The sequence below is a fragment of the Helicoverpa zea genome, chromosome 31, assembly GCF_022581195.2.
Source record: "Helicoverpa zea isolate HzStark_Cry1AcR chromosome 31, ilHelZeax1.1, whole genome shotgun sequence".
Classification (NCBI taxonomy): domain Eukaryota; kingdom Metazoa; phylum Arthropoda; class Insecta; order Lepidoptera; family Noctuidae; genus Helicoverpa; species Helicoverpa zea.
In genome coordinates, this window is record NC_061482.1 from 14657586 (window position 1) to 14685095 (window position 27510).

General features: G+C 35.5%; 1 protein-coding gene across 1 annotated transcript; it reads right to left on the minus strand.

Moving 5' to 3' along the window:
* On the minus strand, positions 1-26941 carry LOC124645271 (ras-related and estrogen-regulated growth inhibitor). The gene is made up of 5 exons (XM_047185068.1): positions 26656-26941; positions 5308-5364; positions 4852-4925; positions 3585-3761; positions 1-2060 (listed from the first exon to the last, which is right to left on the minus strand). Exons 1-5 carry the CDS (start codon positions 26855-26857, stop codon positions 1827-1829), a joined length of 744 nt encoding a protein of 247 aa, XP_047041024.1. The 5' UTR covers positions 26858-26941; the 3' UTR covers positions 1-1826.
* Positions 26942-27510: the final 569 nt, after the last annotated feature.

Here is a 27510-nt window from a genome sequence, read left to right on the forward strand (position 1 = left end):
TACTTTTTCAATTTGCTTTATTGTTCTACAGAATTCTTAAATCGAAACATTATTTTCGTTAACAGATAAAATGCATAGTAGTAGGTTTCTAAATTTCAATTTCTTCTACTTTTAGTAAATATTTTCGTGTGGAACAAACACTATGTATTCAGCTTAATTGTCTACAGAGTGTGTATTTTTCTAAAATATACTTTTTAATACTTTGGATTTGAACAGCTAGGTACTTGATTTAATATAATATATATATTATGACTGTTTTTTTCTTCTATATCTATGAGACTTCGGTAAATATATTTGATTGAATTAAATTGGATTTTTAACTACATTATTATTTTTAATAATTATATTGTAAGCACAAAATAGATCGGATTTTATTTTAAGTAAATACTTTGAATTCTATTTATCTAATGTGAACAACTGTATTATTTTTAGAACATTAAACTGCCATAACAGTGAGAAATATATTGAATTTCTTAAATTGAAGTATATTTCTTAACTTTTAAGTCTATGTGAACACTGACTAGAATCAGATTAAATTTAATATACCTAGTATTTTTTTTTTTGGCTTTTGTATAGTATTTTTTTTTTGCACCAAATCTGAATACGTAAGGTTTTCAGTCGTAAAGTTGTCTGTGGCGAATATAATGAATTTCAACTTCTAACTACGATATAACATTTTAAAATACTTATTTCAATAGTAAATAGGCCATGTTCTTACACCATGTTTGTTGGCACGACAGGTGAAGTGATGGGTCATTAGGTGGTCATAATATTATCGACTAAGTATTGGTCGTTATACTTATCGTGCAGTGACTATCGGCAGTGATTGTTATTAGTATATAGTCTCTCTTGAAGGCCTGGATTATTATCTAAAAAGTTCTGAACTGACTTACATTAATACGAGTATATTGGTATATTGAGTGCATTATTTCTATTATAGGCAAAAATATCCACCAGTGATATTCTGAATTCCAACTACTTATTCGTTAAACAGCATGCATACAGTTTACTTGAAACAGCTATTATTTGATTAATAATCCAAAAATTATAATGTTTGATCTGGTGACAATGCTCTTTATTTTCCCGTAAATATTATATCAACTAAATATACACAAATTAACTCGTTATGTCTTTAACAAGCGAACAACCAAACATGAGATTTTCACAACAGTTTTATCACACTTAAATAAATTAATTGGACTAAATTGTTACGTTATATCGTTTGTTTAATTTTAATCATGCAATTATTCTCATATTTTTTATTTTGGACAGAGTCCAAAAATTCTTAATATCGACAAATAAATATTATTTTTATTAAGACAATACACATTTTAGTCCCATCATTTCTAATTCCAAGGCATTCCCATCGATTTACATTTAAGTAAGCTAATAATTCACTTTAGCTCTTTGTGAGCACGATCAGCTAAAGTGAATTTTATTCGTTTTGTTAGCACACAACATACCGTTTCAGTCGACCATGAACAGATCTTTTCTCTCAAAAAGGGGACCCACTTAACCCATGACACGAATCAGGGTTGCCATTCATGCATTATGTTGTCTATGCTTTTACAACGCACCAGTATTACGAAGACAACAATTTTAAACTTCTACATTTATTTAATTAGCGAATACATAAATAGGAAATAAGTAAACAATTCCTAAACAGTCATGAAGTATTCTGCCGTTGAGTCGATGAACTCTTACATGAGGCAGCATACGGAAAACGTAGAGGAGCAATGAGCGCAGGGTTGTGGGATCTTTCCATTCGGTATTATTTCGTGCATTGCTTCAGCATTGCCCTTAGCCCCCGAGGGCTTGAGCTCGGGCTAATCTTTCGGTAACGCGCTGTCGCTCTTCCCCCGCGAGTATACGCGGTAAGCTGTCTTGGAGCCGAGCATTCGGTCCAGCAGGCTATGCTTGGCGCGCCGTCGGTGGGTGAGCACCTCGCGGCACAGCTCGTGGAACACCTCGCCTACTTGGTTGACTTGCTCGGCGGCGGCTACCTCAGCAAAGCTGCACTCGAAATCTTTGGCCAGAATCTCTCCTTCCTCGGGGCTCACCTGTAATGTAAACAATTCATTTAACTAATTTGTTAACGCACTACTAATTAAACAGTTTACAATGACGGCAGTGTGTTATAATGCAATTAATTAATTTGTGCAATCACTTCGCAGTGTGACACAAAGTGAAGTGCTTACATTTGGAATTTCATTTCATTTGGAACCACTGATCAGTTTCGATTGGTATCTTTCAAATTAATTAATTTTAACGTTTAATTAGCACTCATACTCGTAATTAAGGTAATTGAACAATATTATTTTCTGTTTAGTCTGCCAACATTTACCCCCTTACTTATAAAATCTCTAATCACCTTCTAAGCAACATTTAACTAATCACTACTTAAAGTCTTAAGTAGTGATTAAATGTTAGTTAAGACATCCTTAAGCAACGTTTATAAGTAAGAATTTTTTTAAACAGCCCTTAAGTATTACTTATATTTAATTCACGTTTATAAGTAAGGCTGTTAGTTTTTGGTTTTGTAAAAATGCTCTAACAGTTTTTTTTTTACTTGGGTGGAGTTTCTAATGAGGTTTCGTCGTGGTGGCCTAGTGGGTAAAAGACCAACCTCTCAAGTATGAGGGCGCGGGTTCGATCCCAGGTCAGGCAAGTACCAATGCAACTTTTCTAAGTTTGTATGTACTTTCTAAGTATATCTTAGACACCATTGACTGTGTTTCGGATGGCACGTTAAACTGTAGGTCCCGGCTGTCATTAAACATCCTTGTCAGTCGTTACGGGTAGTCAGAAGCCAGTAAGTCTGACACCAGTCTAACCAAGGGGTATCGGGTTGCCCGGGTAACTGGGTTGAGGAGGTCAGATAGGCAGTCGCTTCTTGTAAAGCACTGGTACTCAGCTGAATCCGGTTAGACTGGAAGCCGACCCCAACATGATTGGGAAAAGGCTCGGAGGATGATGGTAATTGGTATGAAAGTCCTATGTTTATGAAGTATATGGCTTGGAATTTAAAATGTAACGTTTAATATTTTTTTTAGATATCCAACTAAAAGAGATTAACGACTACACCTTCCGTTCAGATAGACCGGTTCGGAGAGCATCGGCGCGCATTTTTCTTTTCACACAGACTTGAGTCGGCTCCGATCGGCTGCGTGAGATGCAATCAGGCCAAACGTCAGCAAGACCGAGAAAAGTACACCATTGGAGCCGGTCGGCTCCTCTTATTATTTCACACCGAGCGCCTTCGAGCATTCTTAGTGACAAAAGCAGTGCGCATGCCAAAATAGCACTCAATTATCTCTCTCAAGAATTTTCTCTCCTCTCCGAGCCGGTCTGTCTGAACGGACCCTAAGGTATGGTATGAGATTGACCATTAATAAACTACAGGGATAAACTAAGACATAGTGGCCGGTGTAGTTTTCAGAAATGATTGCAATCGGATAGTTTGGTTATCCAACCCGCTTATGATAAAAAATCTAGCCCTAAGAGTACGAAGCCGCGGGCAACTGTTAGTCTATTCTTATATAATAAAGAGGAAATATTTTCTTAAGTAAAAAGTTTGAACAAACCTGTCTCAAGTGCACCATATCGGCCTTATTGCCGACTAGAGCGAGCGGTATCTCTGGCTGCAGGCTCTGCTTGGCGCGCCGCACATAGTTGAAGGACTCCCGGTCGGTGATCGAGTACACGAGGAACAGACCATCGGCCCACTGGGCGACATCGTTACCCGGCAGCTCTTCTATGCTCTGAAATAACGGGCTTGTTATAGTTCGAGGGCTGTTGTGGCGTTTGCCTTTTAGTTAGGTTTACTTGTTATTGTTTTATTATTCCGTTGTTTATGAGTGTTTCTTGTTCTGTATGATATCCATAGACATGTAAAACGTAGTAAAATCATAGACGCATCACGGCTTATATTGAACAGTAATCGTCTTGTTTGAATCGGCCAAGTTTAAGTTTTATCACCACTAGCTATTTACATTGTAATCATACGGATTTTATATGTTTAGGTACTTTTTGAGGCAAATAGCGCACATTGCAAGGCATATCTACCTACGAACACATCTAAATATCTAACAGTGCTGTCAAACGTGTCTCATATTAACGACAGACATCCAAATCAAATTCAAGGTTCAAAGAAAAACACGTAAGGAACTGTACGCTAAACATATGTAGTATTACAATATATCGAAGTGTCTAACTACCGGTGTGGCTTGCCAACTTCTGCTTCCATGCGTATCGTTACTCTCTTCCCGATGCTAGGCGACACTTTGAATAATATGCCTTGGCAAAGAATGGATTTGTAATTATTTATCTAGCTATCGTAACTGTTTTTTTTGTCTTATTGTTTGTCACAATAATGTTAAATTTTTGACATGGTTTGAGAATTGAGATGGTCCATTTAAGCAAAGATTTTGGGTCCGCTTCATGAACGGGCAATTATAAAGTTATTTCTATTAGAAAAATCTGCCATAAAAGCTTTGATGGAAGTGCCAAAATATGTCCTAATATATTCATAATGAAAATTAACCGTTTTTTTATACTTGAATCATCTTTGCAAAAGATAGTAGGACCCAGTGTTTAACAAAAGTACAATACTTTTAATGATTTTATGCCCACCAGTGACTGAGTAAAAGTGGAGAAAACATCTTGAGGAAACCGCGACTTTAATGCTAAAATCAATCGCCAATCTGCCTTGAGCGCACGTGGTGATTACCGGTCATCCTATCTCTGTGTGAGAAAAGACCTATGGCTTACATTACGACAATGAAAAAGCCGATGATGAAGGGTGATGACGAATAATTACAATTACAAGCAGATTTAAAATCAAAGAGTTACCTTGGGGCAGGTATCCAGAATCTCAAATAATATCGGCTCTCCATCCAGAAGCGCTTCGTGTTTGTATTTGCTGTCTGAAAACAGAATAAAATATTTCATTTACGTAATTCTTTTGTACGTAAAAGGTTTTCAGTGGAACTGCTCAACCGAGTACAGAGAAGCTACAGCGAGAGCATTGTCGTGTTTGCTTTCTACTTCATTGAATAATCGTGAAAAGGTAATTAAAAGCTTATTATGCCTTTTATTACTCTTAAAGCCAAAGTGTAAATTAATTGTAAAGCAGTCCCAATTTTGAGTAAAGGCTGAATAAAATTGAAATCACAATCTGATTTAATAATGGTATTAATTACAGTTAATATGTTCAATTAATGGTTCCAGGAAACAATTTTCTCGAAGTTTTCAGTTAAACACAATGGTGGATAAATATTTCGAACAAATAAGTTAAGCAAAAATTACCTTGTTGATGGTCGTACTCTCCGATGTATCTTTTTGTCAAAAATCTGACCGTTAAAGCTGAGAACAAGAAAAAATGAAGGTATTAATATTACGAGTATATTTTCTAAATAAATATGTAAATGATATCTAAGCAAACAAAGGAAGACACTGTTTAAATCGTCCGATTAACACACAATTTACAGCGCTAGAAAATTATTTATATTATTACTTAAAAGACACTAATATGCACTAGCACGGTAAACACAATTTTGGCAATTCCTCATCACGCACATGAAACATAGCAAACAGTTTCTACTTCATAAACTTTCATAGCAGTGAGGAAGTGAAGAATGTTCTACATATAATTTTAACGTGAATATGTTTGTCTATTCACCATAATATATATTTCATTGCACGTCAAACAGCTCTCAAGCCGCTGCAAGGTCTATTAAAGAAAACAAGCAAACATCACAACTTTTAAAACGTGCGTAGAAATAAAAACATTTATATGACCGTGGTATTTTACATCCGCTCATCTATTTTTCATGACCCTGCGACCGAGGTCATGGTCTCTTCTAAATATTTTGCAAATCAAAATGTAAGTACTTTTTGCATTTTGTAAGTTAATTATTTATTTCTGATATCTCAAACTACAAACAACAGGGCTTTTTCAAGGTTTGCCATAAAGCGACAGCTAAGATAAACTGTATTATATAACCAATCACATAAATACGTAACCATATTAGAAATGATTAAACGAACAACATAAAATCAACTATAAGTATGTACCCGAAGAAAAAATAAATGAAAAATGATTTAGCATAGACAAGGAAACGCTTCAAGGCTCCATGTCTAAAGGGTTCAACGACACTGTTTTACTAATACTGTAGGGGTAACCTATATCGTAAAAACCAAAAAGTGTAAAAAAATGACCGGCTCACTGGCTCGCTGCAGTCATTATAACCCCAAACTACAAAACGAAGAGTAGGGGCGAATCGACCTTATTGCTACATGACATTTAGACAACACTGGCCGCATTTTTGGCCGACTTTAACGTTATTTAAAATATACTTGAATTATGTATTCGGCATAAATTCGCCGAGACACTACAACTACCACAGATGCTAAAATAAAGTGGGTGTGCTAAAATGTAGACGATAATTTAAAAACGAATATACATAAGTACAAAGTTCAAAGTATGCCAAATAGGTTAATGCACCAGTTGACTGACAGGTTTGGACATGAATTGAGTCGGAGCGATCGGGCGAGTCTTGCCAAGTGCGGAGACATGTGGCGCTACACCTCAGTGTCGTTCGTTCAACCAAAATATATGAACCACGAAATGTAGTGATGCTCAGATACTCAATGAATTTCTGCCTGACTGTATAATTTGCAGAATTTTAATACGCGATTTTTTACATAGCATAAAATTTCGTTTCATTATATTATCTAGTAAACAATGGAAAACCACCAATGTGCCACTACTGCCCACTTTCCTCTATACTATGTTAAAATTAGGTTCTAAAGTGTATGGACTTAAGGACAGAAATTCAAGGACATCATAGTTGATGATTTACAAATCCTGATGAGGAAAAGTAATTAATGTCTTTGCTAGGTACTATGTTAGACTTTTTTGGACGTTTTTGGTAAGAGTTTCCCGAAATAGCTGCAATAAACCCGCACCGCATTGGCAACTATGTTTCTTTCCTAAACAACTCTCAGGGTATTCCATTTCACGGCGTCGGGGATTTCATAGATTTTAATAGTTACGGTGTTTACATAACACGGGCTTTACGTTTCTCACATATTTGGACGTTGAGGCAATCTATCGCTTTCTTTGCGTGATTTATTTACCTATTCTGTAGAAGTGCAATTTTTTTATTGTTTAATTTATGTTAGTGCAGTAAGCGAACTGGTGAAACCGGAAAAAACTCGGTTGAAATAAATAATTATGAGCATAATAAATAAGTAGTTATCATCGTTAAAACATGACACGAAAAGACCGACAAATGTAAGTGACAATAGGTTCATGTGAAACATGCCTACAAATATTATAATTTCAGTATGAGAGAAATACTCGGTGACTAGAAATAAAATCTAGACACGTGTTCACTAATAGATCCTATTCTTGTTCGAAAATGAAACTAATAATTCCCACATGATATGTATGTCGTATACTGGATTAAGCTATCAGCTACGACATATTAAGTTACTCGGCCGTATTTTGCTGCTACGCGACTACGCTGCTACGAGCGTAGGCAATTATCTCGCTGAATAGACTGATGCGAAATACTTTAAACTTTCTAGGTAAACGGATTATTTTCTTCTTGTTTTTAAAGATATTTTCCACATAAACTATGTTTGCTTCGTTTTAGATCTTTATGATACAGTGACGCTATTAAACGTAACCGAATTGCATGAAATCTGTTACAATTTCGTAGCGAATTGTTTTGATCTACGTAGATATGAAAAAGCTTCGACACCTAAAAATAGTTTAAGTTTTATCAATTTGCATGCCTTTGATTTCTCCAAATGTTCTTAAGACATATAGCAAAGCTAATAAGTCTAATATTATCAATGTAAAATCAAAGCTTTTTAGTAATACCATCGATGCCTAAAATATCCGAAAACTGACACGCCAACAGCATTTTCGTCCTTGACATGTTGTGTCATATCAATTTGCACATCAGTATGTCATCGGCTGTATTTTAAGCACTATGCAGCAAATATATAGCCCTCGCTCACTGCCGACTAAAATGTCGGCCGACAGTTGACATGATGATCTCTGACAGTTTATTTTAAAGGTAATCGGAAATCCTGTCAATAATATTTTTCGGCTTGATTGTAAAAATGTGCGCACTGCCATTCATACCTTCATTTCCATACGTATGAGCTAAATCCAAATATCGCTCAACTAAAAGTTAACAGTATGCGAGGGATCAAATAGTCAAGCCTGCATCTGATACACTAAAATGCTTTCAAACTAGTTGGGAAAATATTTCATCATGTGAATAGCTTAACTTTGCGTTTTTATTTTACACTGAGTGAAGCTTATTGAAAATTGTGTCATCCGTTAAAGTTATAAAACGAGAATGTTTTAAGTATTAATAGATTAAAAATATTAGAGAAAGATGATTTTTTATAGAGTTGACGTGCAGGCTCAAGGCATGCTCTAATAGTTCGCTCACTAGATAAGTGAGTGAACCGTTATGTTATTAATAGTAGTGATACAACGTTATATCGGCGATTGGATACGCTATATTATGTCAAGTGAAAACTTAGCGTTTATGTGGAAGTGAAGTACATTAAGACATAGGTACAGTAAGTGCATTAAAAAAACATATTGACGCCGAAAGACTGGTGGGAACACTCAAAAGATCGAGAAGTGGGGAGACAAATTAGGGAGGCCTTTGCCCATCAGTGGGACAATTCATCCTAAGAAAAAATTGGCTATCTATCCGATAAGCCATTGCACGACGAGTAAAAGTGGGTACGACCGTCTCTACACGTAATTATTTAAATGTACTAAAAAACTTGAAAACCCAAAACACACTTTAGCCACATGCATCTCATAAAATAGTAATTATTATTATGTAATCAGCACTAAAATGTACAGTTCTTATATACAATCGCGCTTATTCAGAATGAAAACAGCTGATTTGGCTCTAAAAACACTGACCGAGTCGACGAAAATAGTTTTTATTAATAATTTTACCAACAGTTTCTTGGTCGTGTAAATAAATTAATACGAGTCCGGCATTTATATTTCATTGATCCTGGTATGATTTCCTTGATCTTTATTTGCTTTGTTAACTTTGTTTTCTTCTCTTGTCGTATTTCGTGTGTGAAGTAGTCGTGGTCGTCATATAGTCGTTGGAGTGGGCAGATGAAACACTCCGCACGATGTTTTGTAACTTTTTTCTGCTCGAAGTCACCCTACTGCACTTGTAGCTGGACCGGCCCACAATAGATTTTATTTGGTCAGTGCAAAGTGTGGTGACTTCCCGCGCGGTCTAGTCTAGTGCCTGCTACTTTTTCCTGGACGACAAGGCGTTTCACGGACAAATTATATCGCGTCTCGAGACAGGACCAAAGAATTCGAGTCCGAATAATGTAAAAAAGACGCAAAAATTTTTACCGCTCGTGATAAAAAGGAAACTTTATACTACCTATCTATCTTTTGTCTATAGGTACTCTTAAGAAGTTATTATCGGAATTAGTATAAATAAGTACTCTCAGAGTTTTTGTGAATAACTGAACGGAGTTACGGAGAAGTTTGTTATTCTTTCACCCAAAAACGGCTTGACCGATTTGGTTGGAATTTGGTACGTAGATAGGTGATACCCTGGATTAATACATAGGCTTTTATAAACAGACCACGTGGGCGAAGCCGCGAGCGGAAGCTATATAATAAAGAGGAATCATTTGCTTGGACCCTAAAGGTTAAATTAAAAATTATTTCCCTGTTGGAAAGCTAGACTATCTACCAAGGCTATATTTTGTCTGTAAATGGGGGAAGCCGCGGGAAGCAGTTAGTAAATCTATAAGAATAAACTTCTCCCAGCAGTTTGATTCGAATCGTTTATTTAATTCCGCCTCATTAGACGAGCTCGCAATACAACGTGTCACGACGGACTACTCAATTAATAACGTGAAACAAATTATCATAATATTTATTTGTATACGTATTATTAAAATAAATAACCAACAAGAAGTGACAGGGATTAATACGTTACTTCCATTTATTATTTTTGAGGAAATATTGTAATAGTAAAGTCGTAGTGTAATTCTAAATAACTATCACGGACAAAGGAGAGAAGCGTAGCTATATAAATATAGAAAAACGATTTGGGTTTTTCAATTTTGAAAATCTCAGCCAGGAACCTATTTTGGCAGCAAAAGGAAACCTGAGTTCGTACCTAATAAAGGAAAAGTTGGCAAGAACTTTTGGCACGAATACTTAAAACATTATTGTATTGCGCGTACTGTATCTCAAACGTTTAGACGCCACAACACCGTAATTCATAATACCAGAACTCCAAGAATGTATTTATGAATGAAAGAAGAGATATTTCAAGCATAAACCAACAACGACTACCGAAAGTCCCACTTATTAAATATTTAGGTGCAGCTTTTACAGGTCGAATTGTAGACAAAGATTTTCAAGTACCGTAACATTTAATAAAACCTTACATCACGGCTACTCTCTCTTCTAAATAATGCTAGCAAAACAACTAATTCTAAACTCAAAGATTAATTTCTCGTTAAAAACTTCCCGAAGTAATACCAAAGCTTGCACACTACACAATTCATACAAACATAAAACATACGGAATCAATATTGGTCTGAATAAATGTAGAAATCGCATACCTACATAAATACAAGACTAATGTAATCATACTGAAACTTTTATGGCAGATTGTCGATTACAAGTGTAAAACACGTGTGCCGATTGGTCCGATTGGGCCGATTCGGGAACCTCTTGATCAGTTCTTGAATTATTTACGGAATTAAATTACGAAATATTATTGGAAAGTTTTTGGTCGTGCGATATAAAGTTATCAAAATCCTTCTATAGGAAGGTATTGAATTGAGGTATTGAAAAGCTCTTTCTCTTACTCAAACTCGCAAAAAAATACATTAAAAAACACTGTTTAAATACCTACGTATGTAATATCGCAAGCAATCCTTAATCGCTTTAAGACGAGTATAATATTAGAATACCTACCTAAGAGCTTTGTATCATGTACCTAAAAATAAATTCTAATAAAATCGTGAATGTACAGAAATAGCTCATAACGTGGTCAGCCAGCTATCACGCATAGTAAGCAGGAGCCATTCATGGATTCTATTTTAATGCACCCTTTTATAGAATGATTCAAAATTGGAAGTATAGGTACTAGAGAATGGTAATATATTTATCAAATGTAGGTATGTGTTATTATCCACAAGTAACAAAAAAAAGTTTTGCACCTACCACTGCTATTTTCCGTCACCCAAAGGTAGACTGGTCGAAAACGCATAAATGTTAAAGTCCGCCATTGTGTATGCAAAATGTATTCAATAAACAGATAATATTGGAACATTGAGAGAAACATCGATGTTACATTCACAGCCTTTTCACGTTAGTAGATTTTCGAGCGGCAAAGCTGAGTGACACCCCGCATTGCAAACAATTGACAACCACCGGTAGAAAAGTGACGCTAAAAACCGGTGACACTACCCGGACAAACGAAGCGGTCGCTCGGGAAAGTCAGCCGGAAAATTCGCCAATATGAAAAGGCTGACCTGGATTTAGTCAATATCAGTAGGTACCTGTATTAAGGTTCAAAAAAACTATAGCTAAAGTTCATTATTTTAGTTAACTCCAATTTGATGAATAAATATGGCTGTTTGACATATTCTTTAGAAAAATCAGCTCTTATTGTCGTAAAGTAGCTGAAATATAGCACCTAAACTTATGAGTAAACTAAATTGATCACCTTTGAGTACAGACATGACATAAAACTTTAGAATTAAATAAAAGTTTAAAACCTTAGTCGCGTCGTTTATTAAATTTTCAAAATAATGCAGGAAAAGGCACAAATATCCTGGCTTTGTGTGGCTTCGCTTCAAAACAGAAAGATCGCGGTATTGCACAGGAATGCAGCACATTTTTCTTAAACTATTCTAGTTATGAGAAATAATGATCTGAGCTGACCCAGCCGCATAACTCTAGCACTCAAAGGCTCTTTAAGAAAAGGTATAATACAAGAATGTAAGGAAACCTCCTCCAGTTCAGTTCCTATAGTTTAGTTATCCAACTAAACTACAGCAAAAACTTTTCAGTTTATGCTGTACTGGAGCAGCTATTTCTAGCTGCATTTTATTTTTAATCATTTGTTTTGTTATTCCTGTGTAGTTCTCTAACTAACTTTTATTTACTACATGATAACAAAAAAAAAAATATTTCGTTACAGTGTAAGTGATTCATCAAACAGCTCTTGTGTCCTTTTTAATGGGACGATAAAATCACTCCTCCCGCTGTAACTGCAGCGTGGGTGACAGACTCTGACTTACTGACTTAAACCCACCATTTTGTGTACCAGGGCCGCGATAACTCTTTGGACAATCCCGTAGTACTAACCGGCAGAGCTTTTCTATACTACCGTAACGAATCTTGTAGGTATGTGTATCCATTATACATCAAATTTTCATAAAAATACACTTATTTACCGATTACCTATGAGAAAGAATTCGGAATAAATTCAAAGCAATAAATATAAATGTAGTCTGTTAGAATTAGTTTGATTGTGATTGCATACAAATGGTTCTATTACCGACACCTCGTATAATATTTACATAATCAGTCTAATGCAGCTGTTATCACGTTTATATTTAAACAATATTGTCTAGTAACCGTGCTTACCGTGCCTTGAAATTTTATGTAGTTGTCTTTGCACGTAAGTATTACTAACCTAGGGTTGATTTTAAGAGTAAATTACTACCACACAAATAATATTACTTTTATAATGTCTCTCAGAAGGTGTTTAATGTGTTTTTTCTTTTATAATTTGTCAAATTCCCTTCGAAGGATAATTGAAGAATATTCAAAACAATTTCACTACATTTCAGTCTGTAGATAACCAAGTAAATCGATCACTTAGTGTTAGTTTAGATAGTCTCACATACTTCCGAGTATGCGTACAATATAACTCCATCGGAATATTCGCAGTAATTGATTGAAGTGGAACAATCCAAGCAAGCAAGTCTTAACCCGGTTCTATCCTAACATCGGAAACTATGTTCGAGTTTCCAACTGCAGGAACTCGGAGTATTTAAGGCTTCCGAAGTTCACACTAAATTTCAACATTCACCTGGGCTACCAATTAGTTTAATAGGCGAGCGCTTGTTGTGTAGGTACTTTCCTCGTGATTTTCGATAATAAGCTTAAAAGAATTCTTAACTAAACGAAACTTTGACTTACCAGTTAAAGTTTTACCTACTCATAGCCTACCTATGTATGTTATGTTGTTTTTCAAATACCACATCCTGTAACTTTGTATAGTTAAGTATATCAGAAAGATCTGTTCATTGTTTAATAGATAGTTTTCGAAAAATAACCAACTGAAACTTAATTCCAGTATACAAACAAAAACACAGAAAATAAACAATTGAATATCTTGTAATGTCTAGCTTATGATATCTTGTTTACTGTTTTCAGCCGCAAGCCATAACTTTCTAGAAATAAGTACGAAATAAGTACAACAAATGTAATGATGAAAACAATATCTGTAGCAATTAGCAGAATCGCGACGTGACAAACAAGCAGCCCACGGATTTCTATATTAGTGAGTTTACCTGCAACACGATACTATGATCCTGTGGGTGAGAGCTCAGTAATGATTACACAGAATAGTTTTATTTTGATATTATTGTTGATGTTGTGGCTGGACAATTTGATACCTGCCAGTAGTTAAATATATATAATTACGTTACATGTATGTGGTATTATTCCAAACTATCAAAAAAATACTGCCCCTACCACGGCTAATTCTCCACCTCCCAAAGATAGACTAGTGGACTAAGATGTAAAGTCCGCCGTTGTACAATGTGCAAAAAGTATTAAATAAATATATATTTTTTATATTAGAAAGTGCACGTACTCCGACGCACTTTGCATCTCATATGAAAATGTCAACTGGTTGAACTAACTCAAAATTTCAAGACTTTCTTTGCTATCTTGCTATGCAATCAGTGAATTCTTTAGATTTTTTGTTACGTGTTCAACCACAGTGGTAATTCACTCGTAAATATTTTACAATACGACTATCTCAGCAAAAAATATGAGTTGAAACTACTTTGGTAAATTATGCTATCAAGATCATCTCAGAGACCGTATACAAATATTAAACAATTTATTTGCAAATATCACTGTTTTATGGCACAATCTATTTTATTACATCAAAAACAGGTAAGCAACGACATAGTTCTAATTTAAAAATAAAAACTACACATTCTGTTGACCCGAAAAATAATTGTGACTCATAATTTAGCCTATCTAGAAGACCGGGAAACTAGAGCATCAAAAATCATTAAAACATTTGGCAAATAAACATGCATAACGTATACTGAAGTAACTCTTTCGCATGACATTCGCAAAGCCGCTAATAAAAAGCTCATTAATTTAAAAATATCGGTACGTTTTGGATTAAAAATACTTTCTTCTCATCAAAAGATAGATACATTAAAACGCCTATCCGACGTTATGTCTATGAACGTATGGCAAAACAAGACTATTTTATATGATAATAAAGCAGTGACGATGCCCAGGCGTGGGCTTCACGTGGGCTAAACTTTAAACGTAAAGATATATTTATGTAACATTACATTTGATCGCATACATCAACACTATCGTCATTCTACCGGATTTTTTATGATGAGAACAAAGTGGAGTCTTCAAATGTTTCAAATTAATCACATCGCAGTCATTTATAGAGTTTATTTCTGTATCATATGAAACTTTCTCGGCTCTTATGCCGTCAATAAAATGTCTCAAAAATGAAATGTACGCCAAATATAACAAGCTTTGGATATAAATTCGTGCATTAACGTAGTTAGTAATTGAAGCCGAAACAATTGTTTGCGTACAATAAAGTATTCCGTTTTATATTGCTCACAAAGAATTATAACATCGCTTACTATCGCAAACGTTTTGACATTTCTGACAAATAGTTATTGTGCTGTAAATACACGGCTATTCACGCTCAGTGGAGCGATGTTAAAACCCAGAACTGTACATATTTAAGCTGCGCTCATAATTTCAGCAACGTAAAGTAAATAATTAATTTTATTGCATAAAAAATATTCACTTTTCATTACGTTGAATTTACATAATCCTTCAAATAAACAGTACAGCATTTTATCAGAGTTAAAAGTATAAATCTGTTATGGAGGTATAGTTTAATGTTTAAAAGGTATTTAAATACTAAAAAAAAACTTTTTTACAAAAAAATTAAACCGACTTCCCAAAACACTAAAAAGCAAAAAAAAAAAACTATTTTTAGGTGCATCGGCCTAGAAGTCGGTGTCTAATGGATGTTACTAAGTTAATTTTGCCAATTTTGGGAAGTCGGTTTAATTTTTTTGTAAAAAAGTTTTTTATTTAAAGCTTTTCAGTGATACGAATAGTTGTCACTATCCATACAAGTGAGAAGTTCTCATCAATACAAAGAATATAAGTCCAAATACGAGGTATTTTACATATTCAGTTGTCGAGTTCCCTCGACTTACTTTCTCTGGTCTCCATCATCAGGTCAGCTCCAAACCTTCACTGTTGCAGAGGTCTTGTCAATACAAATAATTTAAGCCCAAACACGAGGTAGTTTACATATTCAGTTGTCGAGTTCCCTCGACCCTCTCTGGTTTCCATCATCAGATCAGCTCCAAATCTTCACAGTTGAATAGTGCTTTTAGGCGTACACCTGAGTGTCAAGTTTTTACCCTGTGTATGCCTACAACTTTCGAAGGTTGCCCTCGATTTCTCAGGGTTTCCATCATCAGATCCTGACCTGATGACTATGGAACCAACTGGCAGCTATTCCGAGTCGAACAAAAAAAGAATCACGTAAATCGGTCTATAAACCTCGGCGTAATCGATGTACATACATAGAAAAAAAAAAAAAAAAAAAAACATACCGGCCGAATTGATAACCTCCTCCTTTTTGGGAAGTCGGTTAATAAGCGAAGAAACGATAACTTGATCGTAGATGTCAGCATAAAACAAAACAATAGTTGACTGTTTCATTTCTTGGCACCCGAAGACTCGATAAGTCACCATAAATAATAAACTGGCAGCTTAAAATTATGACAGTATCGGAAATAACTGTGCAAACTTCAATCCAAGAATTTTATAAGGAAGCTTCGAACACAATAATCAGAAGTAGCTGGAACAGCCTTTGTCCTGTGTCCTGAAACCCAAAAATAACCTGGCTGGATAGCCTGGTTAGCTTTGGTAAAGGAATTTTCTAAATCGGTTCAGCAGGCCCAGAGATTGACACCCTGTAACAAGGCCGGCGAACCTTAATTGACTTACGTTCCAAATTCCAAAACCCAATCGTAGAACATACATCGATGTAGAGGAGTACGCGGTATATTCGTCAATGGTTTGATGCAATTCACGCGATTTAGATGTAATTAAATATGTGTCATGAAGAGGAAAGACTTTAACATGCCAAAAAAACTATGTGGACCTCAAAAAAAACACATTACTTGTAATGGAAGTAGTTCTCTAGAGTAGTGGGTAAAACCGCGAGAAACAACGGGTTCTACAGAAATGCAATTAAGATGACGGACATTTAATTTCCTTACTTTATTCACCAAACGCTCACTCAATGCTTTTAAAATTGGATTCAGTAGAACAAATCATCAAAATATACCTAATGTAATCCGTAACCCACAAGATAAGATCACAACTCTTATGTTCAGTAGTTGGCTGCCAAAAGCATTCACAATGCTTTTCAATATTCTGGATAAATCATGCGATGAGCATCAAAACAATATAAACCAATACTGACTGAGCCATACGGTAGACGGCGTTCAGAAGATCCACTTGGATAATCGCTCGCCTAGGCTTTACCGACTATGTTAACAGGACGCAGCTGATAACAAGTGTCCTGCATGGAGTAAATGCCTATCTGACCACCTCAACCCATTTCACCTAGACCACCCGATACCCATTGGTACGATTGGTTGTCAGATTTTCTAGGTTCTGGCTTAAACATTATTTCGAACTAGATAAGATCCACAATTGGTGAATCCACCTTTACCATGACAGCCAAAAACCAATTCACAGATTGAGAAATTCAGAAGAAGAAAACATGCTGATCCGACCCTAAACAAACTAAAATAAGGTGAAAGGAAGATGATGAAAGCGATCATTGCATAAAGGTCTCTACTAACTTTTCGATATGCAGGCTGGATTTCAGTAAGGTCCCAACTAATTAGCTAGCTAAAAGCCCGACACCTCTAGTCAAACACGACTGCATTAACAAACTTATTAAACTTTACTCGATACAATTATTTCCAAAATCCTGTTTCAAAATATATCCTCTGAACAAGCTGCCTGCTGATCATGTTATCGTGGTACATAACCATTGACCTACTTGTGCGGCACACGGTAACATTGTTACCGCCTAAAATTAGTTCACTTATGAAACATTCTATTTTTACTGTCCACTTGAACCGCGTACTTTAAATCTTTAGTGAACGCCATTTTATTTGTTGTGTACTTTTGTTGAAGCAGTATCTGAAACTCAAATATCTACGTGCTTAAAGAGAAAAAAAAAACAAATAAGGGAATATAATACACAAACAAGGCCATTTACAGATAAACCTTTATGACCTCATGCAGCCATTTTCACTTTTTATAAGACGGCTTCTTATTGCTATCAGACAGTTACATCAAGCACTGACTACTCCAAGAACTTCGAATAATTCCCAAAAGTACAAATCGGATAGTGGTTATTAACCCTAGTGCTCAACATTCGTGTACAGATTCATGTTTACCAGTACCGCAAATTCACAGGCTTTACAACGATGTACCGTAAATGCTGAATGCGCGATTAATTAGAAACTAATCAGTCCATACAACTTCATATACGATGCTGCGAATGTACGGAATACATCGGCAATTATGTCGGACTTTCAGCGGCCAATTGATTCTGTTGCCTTTGTTGAATTCCAATATTCGCGCGATGTGATAATAATTAGTACAGGTTGCAGGCTACGTGTTAATTAGCGGATGGCTCATTTTGAGCGTTTCATCAGTTTTAGTGAGATGACGTCAGATAGGAAGGAATGCAAGAAGACTGCCGGAACATATAAAAAATTTGGATAAGAGCAAGAGAATTAATAATGATGGTTTTGAGTATTATCTGATCACAATTTTAATAAAATCAGTACCTCGAAAATCTACTCATAAACTAGGTATAATAATATAATTATTTTCCTTCACAAACACCTAAATTCAATGAAATGATTACCTACCAATAACATAAATTCCTCCAATATTGAACATCTGGTAAACATGTTTTGGCATATGTTTTCGATATCTAAATAAAATCAACCTTTACCTTAATCCATAATTTTATTTCACATCACATGACATTTTTACGTTGGAAGCACGAAACTAAAATAACTGCGCTTTGCATACGAGCCGATAATTCCGGCCGATTGGATGGATCTATATCAGCCAGACTGTTTCAATGAATGAAGACAGGTTAGGCTTATCAGCTTTTGATGGTGAGCCATGATCCACTCCACAAGTCAAGGCAAACTCGAGAGCAGTTGATTTTTGTTTCTTCTAAAAGTCGATCATTAGCATTAAAAACTTGTAGCACTCTACCAATTTTATATGATGATTTGCATAATCATGATCATTTAAACTGAATCATAAGGACTTATGGTTTAAAAACAAAAAGTAGTCACATGAAAAGCTTATAAACTTGACCCGATTTAATGAATTCTCGCTCAGCAGCCGCGCTTAGCCATTAATGTAGAGATACCAACTAACTTAGCACTACATCAGCCCCGGATCTAGGGGGGGGCAAGCCGGGGTCTGTGCCCCGGGCGGCAAATTCAGGGGGCGGCACAATCAGGCGGCTACCAAATTCACACTTCACAGACCAATGGATAATCATTTATTTAACTTCAACCACGGAATAAATAATAGCACAAGTACAGCAATTTCATGGCCATATCAACTTGAGCGATACCCTGCACCACTGCACGAACATTTATTATTCACGAGGCGAAGTTTTAGCAAACCAAAAAACTATTTGCGATCATCTATGAGCCAGGAACGCTTATCGCATATATTTATTTTTATTATAAATCCTACATCACAGATTACTGTAATGATTACCTACAGCGCCATCTTAACCTATGGTGCAGGGTGTGCGCATGACCCGGGCGCCTTTCTCGGTCTCAGGGGCGCCGCGGGACGCCCCACCACCAGGAAATTTCGATGAAATTACACCCGTTTGATAAGGAAGTTCCACATTGTATCACGATACTGACGAGCAAAGTTCCTTAAAAAAGTCGCCTTCGCTTTGTTTGATTGATCATTTTGATTATTTTTTACTTTTAACATCCTCCAACTAAGTAAGTGAAAAAATTCTTGCTCGCTACGCTCGCAGCTAAATGACAACGCGGCTGTTTTTCTGATTGTTTATTATTTTTATTGACTCGGTCGTCGGTCATTGATTCGGTCTCTAATCACGTTTTCTTTTAATTTGTACATAATTCCCAGTTTAATTTGTGAGTCTTCAAACAAATAATTTAAAAAAACTCGCGCTCGCTACGCTCGCGGCTTCTTATTGCTTTACAATGTCCTTGATCAGGTATTTTTGTGTCGCAGACTCAAAAAATTGTCTTTTGTGTCCCAAATTAAAAAAATTGCGCGCTCGCTTCGCTCGCGCTACTTTTTACAATTGCATCGTTCTGTCTCGACTTTTATAACTTAAACCGCCAACAGTTTGAGCCTACAATGAATTGGACACATTTTTTTAAGTCCTTTACCTACCGAATAGTGCACTTCATTCGAACGTTCTTATTTATATTCCTTGTGACTACTCTAAGTACTTCAATACATAGGTGGCGCTTGGGTGACGATTGCACCCAGGCGCTTGGGTGATGATTGCACCTAGGCGCTACATGAGCTAGAGACAGCCCTGCCTGCCTACATATTCATAGCTAAAATTATATGGATGATAAAGGTGAAAATAAACAAAAATAGGTAATAGGTAGGCGGGGCGGCATTTTGCAGATTTTGCCCCGCATAAAAAAAATTGAAGATCCGGGGCTGCACTACATTAGCCTGTAAACTTATTCATAGGGCTAAAATAGGTTTATTACTTTACCTACATATGCGCCACCTTACTATGGAAAACATAGGAGCTTATATACCTCTTACACGCTGAGCCCCGGCGGGCAACTAAATGGATTGAAGTGCACTTTCCGTTCCATTCAAGCATCGCGACTTTTGTTATGAAAGTTGCAACTCTAAAATATTAGGTGTTGTCTCTTTGTATACAATCGCTTTATTTCATTTTACCTATGACCAACTCTAACAAAGTAACTTAGAGAAAATTGTATTTCTCAGAAAGTGTAGCATTTTTATTCGATTGCACTTTGCGTTATCAAAATTATTCTCAAAAATACTAAGTATATTGGAGAAATATTACATGGCATTTTCATAGGACGTTTATTTTTGTAATGTTATATTATGAAAACATCCACGTGCATGTACTTAATGACCACGCATGAGCTGCTTATTAAGTGATTCGTTTGCAATCAAACATTTTAGTAGTGATTGAATGGAATCTGTATTTTATTAATTAACGTACATTTAACAAATGAGATCAAATGTGTTGTAATTTTAAATACTTATGGATGTATACCTACGTATATATGCAAGGTAGGTATTTTGTTTATTGATTTTGGTTTGGGTACATAATCCCGCTGCTGTTTACTGGCAATCATAACGGACGACCATGAAAAACACCTCGCCACGAATACACGGGAATTTGTTTTACATATCAATGATTCTAACATTAAGGTGCAAGCCACCTCGCAATAATCAAAAATAGACAAATCAATAATAGCCTTTCATCTTTAATTACAGCTCGAAAGGAATTTTAAATGCTCTTGCGGATAAAACCGGACTTCAAACATCCGGCCGAAGTTAAATTCGTTTCAATTTCTAGCTAGATCAATTGAATTCTTAATCAATTCAAGCTGATCACGAGTTTCATTATGTTCTAAACAAACCATCCTTGTGTACGAGAATACGATAAAGAAAAAAATCCGAAATATGCGAAGAATCTGGGAGATGGCCAACAGTTTACATTGTTTGCGAATCGTCAACGCGTTGTCAGCGCACTTCTAATTTACCTCGAGGAAATTGGCGCTAATGGCTCCTGCTCTCGACTGTACGAGGTTACGTGTACGGTTAAATAACAGATGGGTGACCGCTCATACTTGACAGGAGCAGAATTGTGTAGTACGTATTTCAAAAACAATTTAATGCAGATATTTTCATTGCAAATTCCCGCATCACCTTTGAGCTTTCAAAGCTGAAAGGCGACAAACGAAAAAGTCGCGTCGAAAAAAACGAGTTGACAAAAGTACAATAGCGTTGATGAAATAGCTCATACATATAAAGCGGGCTCAAAAACCTGAAAAAAATGAAGCTCGGTTGCATCGCTTTGAACTGTGTGACCTAAAAGCTAAGGCTACCTCTACAACCTATGCTCTTCATTGGCACTCATTCTAATTGGGTAAAAAATAACGAATATTGCAGATATTTTTACAAACGCTCAAGTGCTCTTTGGTGCACGGCGCGGCGGTGGATATTAAAATAGAGGAAAGTAATTAGTATCGGTATGAGTGTTGGGCTGTGTGGCTATAGTTGAGTAAGGGCTTTATATAGCCTTTAATTGGACGAGGAAAATTGCTACAGGAATACATTTTAAATACACTAAAGTTTTTTCAATCAAGTTTTGCGTACAACGATATAATTACTTTATTGCAAACTATTTCTCAATCAAATATGACTATCGATTTTGTTACATTCATTTATTTCATCGGCTAAAGCTATTTGTAAATTAGTGAATTGCAGCTAAACTGATGTAGCCACGTGTATCACGTTAAAACATATAGGAACATATCCAGGTGTGTAAAGTACCTGCCCCTCTAAAATTAAGACAAAAATCATGTCATATTCAAATAGAATTCAGCGCAAGCAGCAAATGAAAAGTACAGAGATTGTTATAACTATCAAATGATCATAAAATATTACAATAGTAGGTACATAGAGGTAGTATGATATAGTTTGTAAAATCAATTCCATACTGAAAGTGCATGAAACAGATACGAAACTACTGACTATAGTGTTGTTAAAAGTTAGCAGAAGTTACAGTAGGTACGTCCAATATAACTGGTAGTGTCTGAGGTCAGGAATTCCCAACTTTCATACAGTTCACAGATGAAGTACGGTGAGCTATTTGTTGATAACTTCACACAATTTCAGTTATTTTGTAGCTGCTGTATTTTATTTGTTAATGGGTTTTCTAAAGTTAGGTATTTAATTTTGCGTTCGCTGTGCACGACAATCGCATAGCGTCATCACCACCTTTTTCCCAACTATGTTGGGGTCGGCTTCCAGTCTCACCAGATGCAGCTGAGTACCAGTGTTTTGCAAGGAGCGACTGTCTAACCTCCTCAACCCAGTTACCCGGGCTATCCAGTAGGTACCCAGGTAAGACTGGTTATCAGACTTTCTGGCTTCTGACTACCCGTAACGAATGCCAAAGATATTCAATGACGACAATCGCTCAGCATTAATTCTAATACTAAGTACTTAAATAAGATGTTAGTCTTATTTACCAAAAACATTCCTAAAGGAGTAGGTGAGTAACGCATCCGGAAAAACTTTTTATAACATTGCCGAGGGTTTGATCTACTTAATCGTCTTTTCATTATCTCATAACAATTACTTATTTTCTATATTGATCATGAGCTTTTTAATGAGCGTAAGATAGCTACGCTTTTTCATTCTGAGAAGGAATTAGAGTTAATCGCCTCGTTCAAGGCGGATTAGCGATATCAGACTTTTAAAGTCCAGGTTTCCGTAAGATCTTTTTCTTTTCCTTTCCCTTTTCTCAATCATTGGTAGATCAAATATACTCAGCATGTAGATCATGTAACTTTATACCTAACTAGCCTTTTTCTACTACTTTCCGCACTCGTGAAATAATTTTTCAAATTGGTAGTTAGAATAGGGTCTCTAGACACAAGTAAATAAAAAACGGATTCCTCTTTATTTTCCATTGGTAGTTGCCTGACCAGGAATCGAACCCATACTTCAGAGATTGTTCTTTTAACCACTTTGCCATCAAGACTTATTATGGCTAAATTATTTGCACCATAAAACGGCACTTATGTATGAAACCATAAAGGAAAATGCTGCGTTTCAATTAGTCTTCCAACCAATACCTGCTTGAAATCGCATGTGGCTAAGATAAACATGTACCTACATAAAAGTTATTAAAGTTTTAAGATTCCGTCAAAAATAGTTATTATTTTAGTATGCTGTGATATTGTTCTATTGTTTTTTTTAACGCATCGTAATGCAACCAGAAACTCTCTGGTAGAATTATTACCTATAGTTTGTATAAAATATTTCAGCAAAGTGTGATGTGTAACAACGAAATTCAATTTTAATTTTTTTGATCCGTTTTACTTTCCCGCTGGGCCTTTAATGTGGTTTCAATATTCGCGATATAAAGTTACGGACATGAAAATATTATTAAAACGGTACAAAATAACAGCTGCATATTGAAAAAAAAACTGTTTTCCTGCGGTTTTTCGCGTACACTTTTAACATTCATATTTTCAGTATAAAATAAAATAGTTGCCTACAAAAAATTGATAATCTGTGTAAAAAAGCTTTTACCATATGGATAGAGTTCGCACGTTTAAAAGCTTTTTACAGCATCTTAGTTTTATAAAAAGTAGGATATCGTGGGGTGGCAATTTCACATGCTCCGTCAGTAGAAACTTACTATCACGGCGCAATAGTGAACAGTAATTTCAAACGGTAGATAGCACTGCCTACTGCACCCTATTTTATCTAAGTGGGGATTTTTTAACATGAATTTGACTAGCTTCTGGCAACGGTTTCACCTGCATCTCATGGGAACCATGCCTTCCTTGATAAATGGGCTATCTAACACTGAAAGAGTTTTTCGAATCGAACCAGTAATTCCTGAGATTAGCACGTTCAAGCAAATAAACAAACTTTGCTTATTAGGAATACAGATTTGAAATGCACTGCAAAATACCTTTGAAAATGCAAGGTGAAATATTTCATGAAAATTCATTCAGCATTCGTGGTCAGCGCTAACAATGCGGAACTTTGACGTGCATGCGTCATTTGTTTCGTGTTTATAGAAGTCGAGTTCTTAAAAGCCCGTTAATGAGGCTAAATATACGAACAATAGTACAACACGCCAGTCAGATTTATAAGCCGTGAAATATGCGTACAAATGCCGTGGGATTGATGCATATTGCCGTGGTTAAGAGAATTATTGGGATAATCAGGTGATCTCTGGTTGGGAATCTATATATCGACGCCATAGAGTGAAAACCGCGTTTTTGTAAGAGACAACTCTTCAGGAGGAAAATAAGTAAAGCATGTTTGAAAGTAAAGGACATTAATCTTCCTAGAAATGCTATAAAAGTGTGAAAGAAAAAGCATTTCCGAAGTTTTTAATCTAAGACGATGTTTTCACGAATTTCTGATTAAGCTGAAAATTAGAAGGGAGGCTTAGACCCGGGAGAAGGACGTAGGATTTTTGTCATCATCCAGCTACGGGAAGCAGTTATCTCAGGATGCGGGTGAAACTGCGGGGATAAGCAAGTTGAAAATAGTGCAAAAAGACCTGTGTTCGTGAATTGGCAAATAAATATTGCGTACAGATTGCTCGAGGGGGGAAGAGAATATGAGAAATTACTACGTATATAAAGTTTATATGAGTTGGAAGAAGTTCATATAAAACTTAGATATAATGCATGAACACGAGAGACATTATCACGTTAAATAGTTGTTATTAGCAGATATGCAGAATGTCAATTTTATTATGGATACCATGGACTTTTGACATTAGGTTCACCCATAACAACGTGCACAGAACTGCCAAAATGTGAAAAGTTTGTGAAAACTAAAAAAGTTTGGAGTTATACATATTTAAATGAATTGATATCAATATGTTAATTACCTCTAATTATAAATCGTGTGCATTAGTTTTTAAGAATATTTGTTACATATTTATAGTATGTTTAAGTTGTTTATAGATATATAGATATTTATAGGTATATTGATATGGTGATTTTTTATGTATAAGTTTATAAGTATTGTAATCTATACTAATATTATAAAGCTGAAGAGTTTGTTTGTTTGAACGCGCTAATCTCAGGAACTACTGGTCCGATTTGAAAATTTCTTTCAGTGTTAGATAGCCCATTTGTCGAGGAAGGCTATAGTCTACTTTTTATCCCGGTACGGGAAGTAGTTCCCACGGGATGCGGGTGAAACCGCTGGCAGAAGCTAGTGTACGATATATGTGTAGGTATTTGTATTTTTATAGGCCCTAGTTGCCTGAAATAAAGGAAGAAGTTTTAACACTGACAAATCGATAACCCTTTTCCTTCATTTATCATACTAACATTAGGCCGTTGAATGAAACCGACCCCAAGCTTTAGAAACTTATTCGTATGAGTTTAAACGTTTGATCTGATGTGCTTTTGTTTCAACTATTGTTTGTAATTTCCGGTGTGCTAACTACACTACATACAGCGGTCACAAGTACCAACACGTTATTTGAGTGGCTTTGAATTAATTAGGTATATTTTTCAGTAAATAGTACTTAAAACTTAATGTGTAGGTAGTTATCTAACTAAACGTTTTTTTTTTATGTCAAAATTTAATTTAGATTTATTACTAGACACCTATAGGAATACTAATAGGAATTCTAGGTTAGACTAGGTGTATAATAAAACGTGTACAATTTATTAGAATATTAATTTAAAAAAAAACACTAAAAATAATTTAATAAATATACTTGTAAAATAAATATAATAAATAATAGATACGCTTTTGAGACCTGGTTTTTATTTTTAAAAAAATATTAAAAAAAATAAAAGCTGTTTTTGAAGCAGTGTACGTATCACGATACTTTTAAAGAGTTGTAAAAAGTTTTGTCTCTAACATTTTCGGTTAAAATACGGCCTACAAAGTTATGCAAATTAAATAAGTAAGTAACAGAACTTACTGTAATAAAAGTATTATTAAATCATGATAAATAAATTAAACAGCTAACATATTAACGTTTTAAAATTAGTAGCAGGCATATCGCAACAGCTAAAAAAGTTTATTATATTTTTATATCCGCAGTCTGCTAATGTTTAGCATACGTCTTGTATAATATTATCCAATGATAAATTCCACGGTTTTTATTACTCATCGATTCCGTACGTTTTATTAGTAACATTTACGATAAAAAACTATTCAGGGCCTTGAGACAAAAACACTTGTAGTCCATCAGTGTTATTTTAGCAATGGTGTTAGCAATGTCATACCTACGCATTTACGATTATTTTTATAATCACCAAAATATAACGGGCAACGTGGCGTGAATCACTGACCAATCGAGACAAATTCTAAACACCCGAAAAAAAAAGTTGAAAAAAAAAACTTTTTTCCCGAAAAAAATTCTAAATTGGACAAAAATAACACTGTATTTATAAATAATAAATCACTGCACATACCGCTTTTTCCCACAGACGGCGCGCCGACCACAGCAACTTTAACTTCGGAAAGCGACGACTTCTTCCGTCTGATCCCCCTAGCGGACATTTTACATGGGACGCGACGCGCCTCTACTTCGTCCGTACTCCGATTGCGCGCGAACTCGAAACAAAAAGCTTCAGCGCCCCAATCTATAAATACATGAGCGACACTCACTGACATCGACTGCGTGTTAATAGGTCAAGATCTGGCCAAGATCAGAGTCGTGCAAATAGCCCTGTTTACACCGGCTTCCTCCAACCGACTGGGTATGGCGGTAGGCCAGCACTTGGACCCAAATGTTCCAGCGTATTAATCATGTGGAATTTATATGCATGTAATTTAGTCGTCAATGTTTTTAGAGTTCCGCTAGTAAATGAACCCGCGAACCCCCTTGACGCATCATCTACTGCTATACTTAATATCCTGCAGAATATTATTACCAATAATTTAACTTGCACTTGCCATATCTAATAATTTTGTCCATAAAATAAGTGTATTCTATAAAACGCTTTAATCAAAGTCTAAAGTCATTACGAAAATATATCTTCATCTATTTTTAGTTGACCGCTATTCAAAGGTTGATGACCGCAGTAATAACTTTATAGGTAAACTATTAGCAAGTTTATTTACCGTTTTATAATTAAGATATTCAAACTTATAAGTCACTTTAAAGTTGGTGCCACTTTCCCGCGCTTTCACTCGTGTTCAAGAAAACTTTTTCTTTACGAAACAACTTAAAAACATACAGACCCTCGAATCCTACCAATGAACATACTTTTTTTCAGACTTTTTAGGTGTTTTACAGTAAAAATGTTATTTCCAAATATTATTAA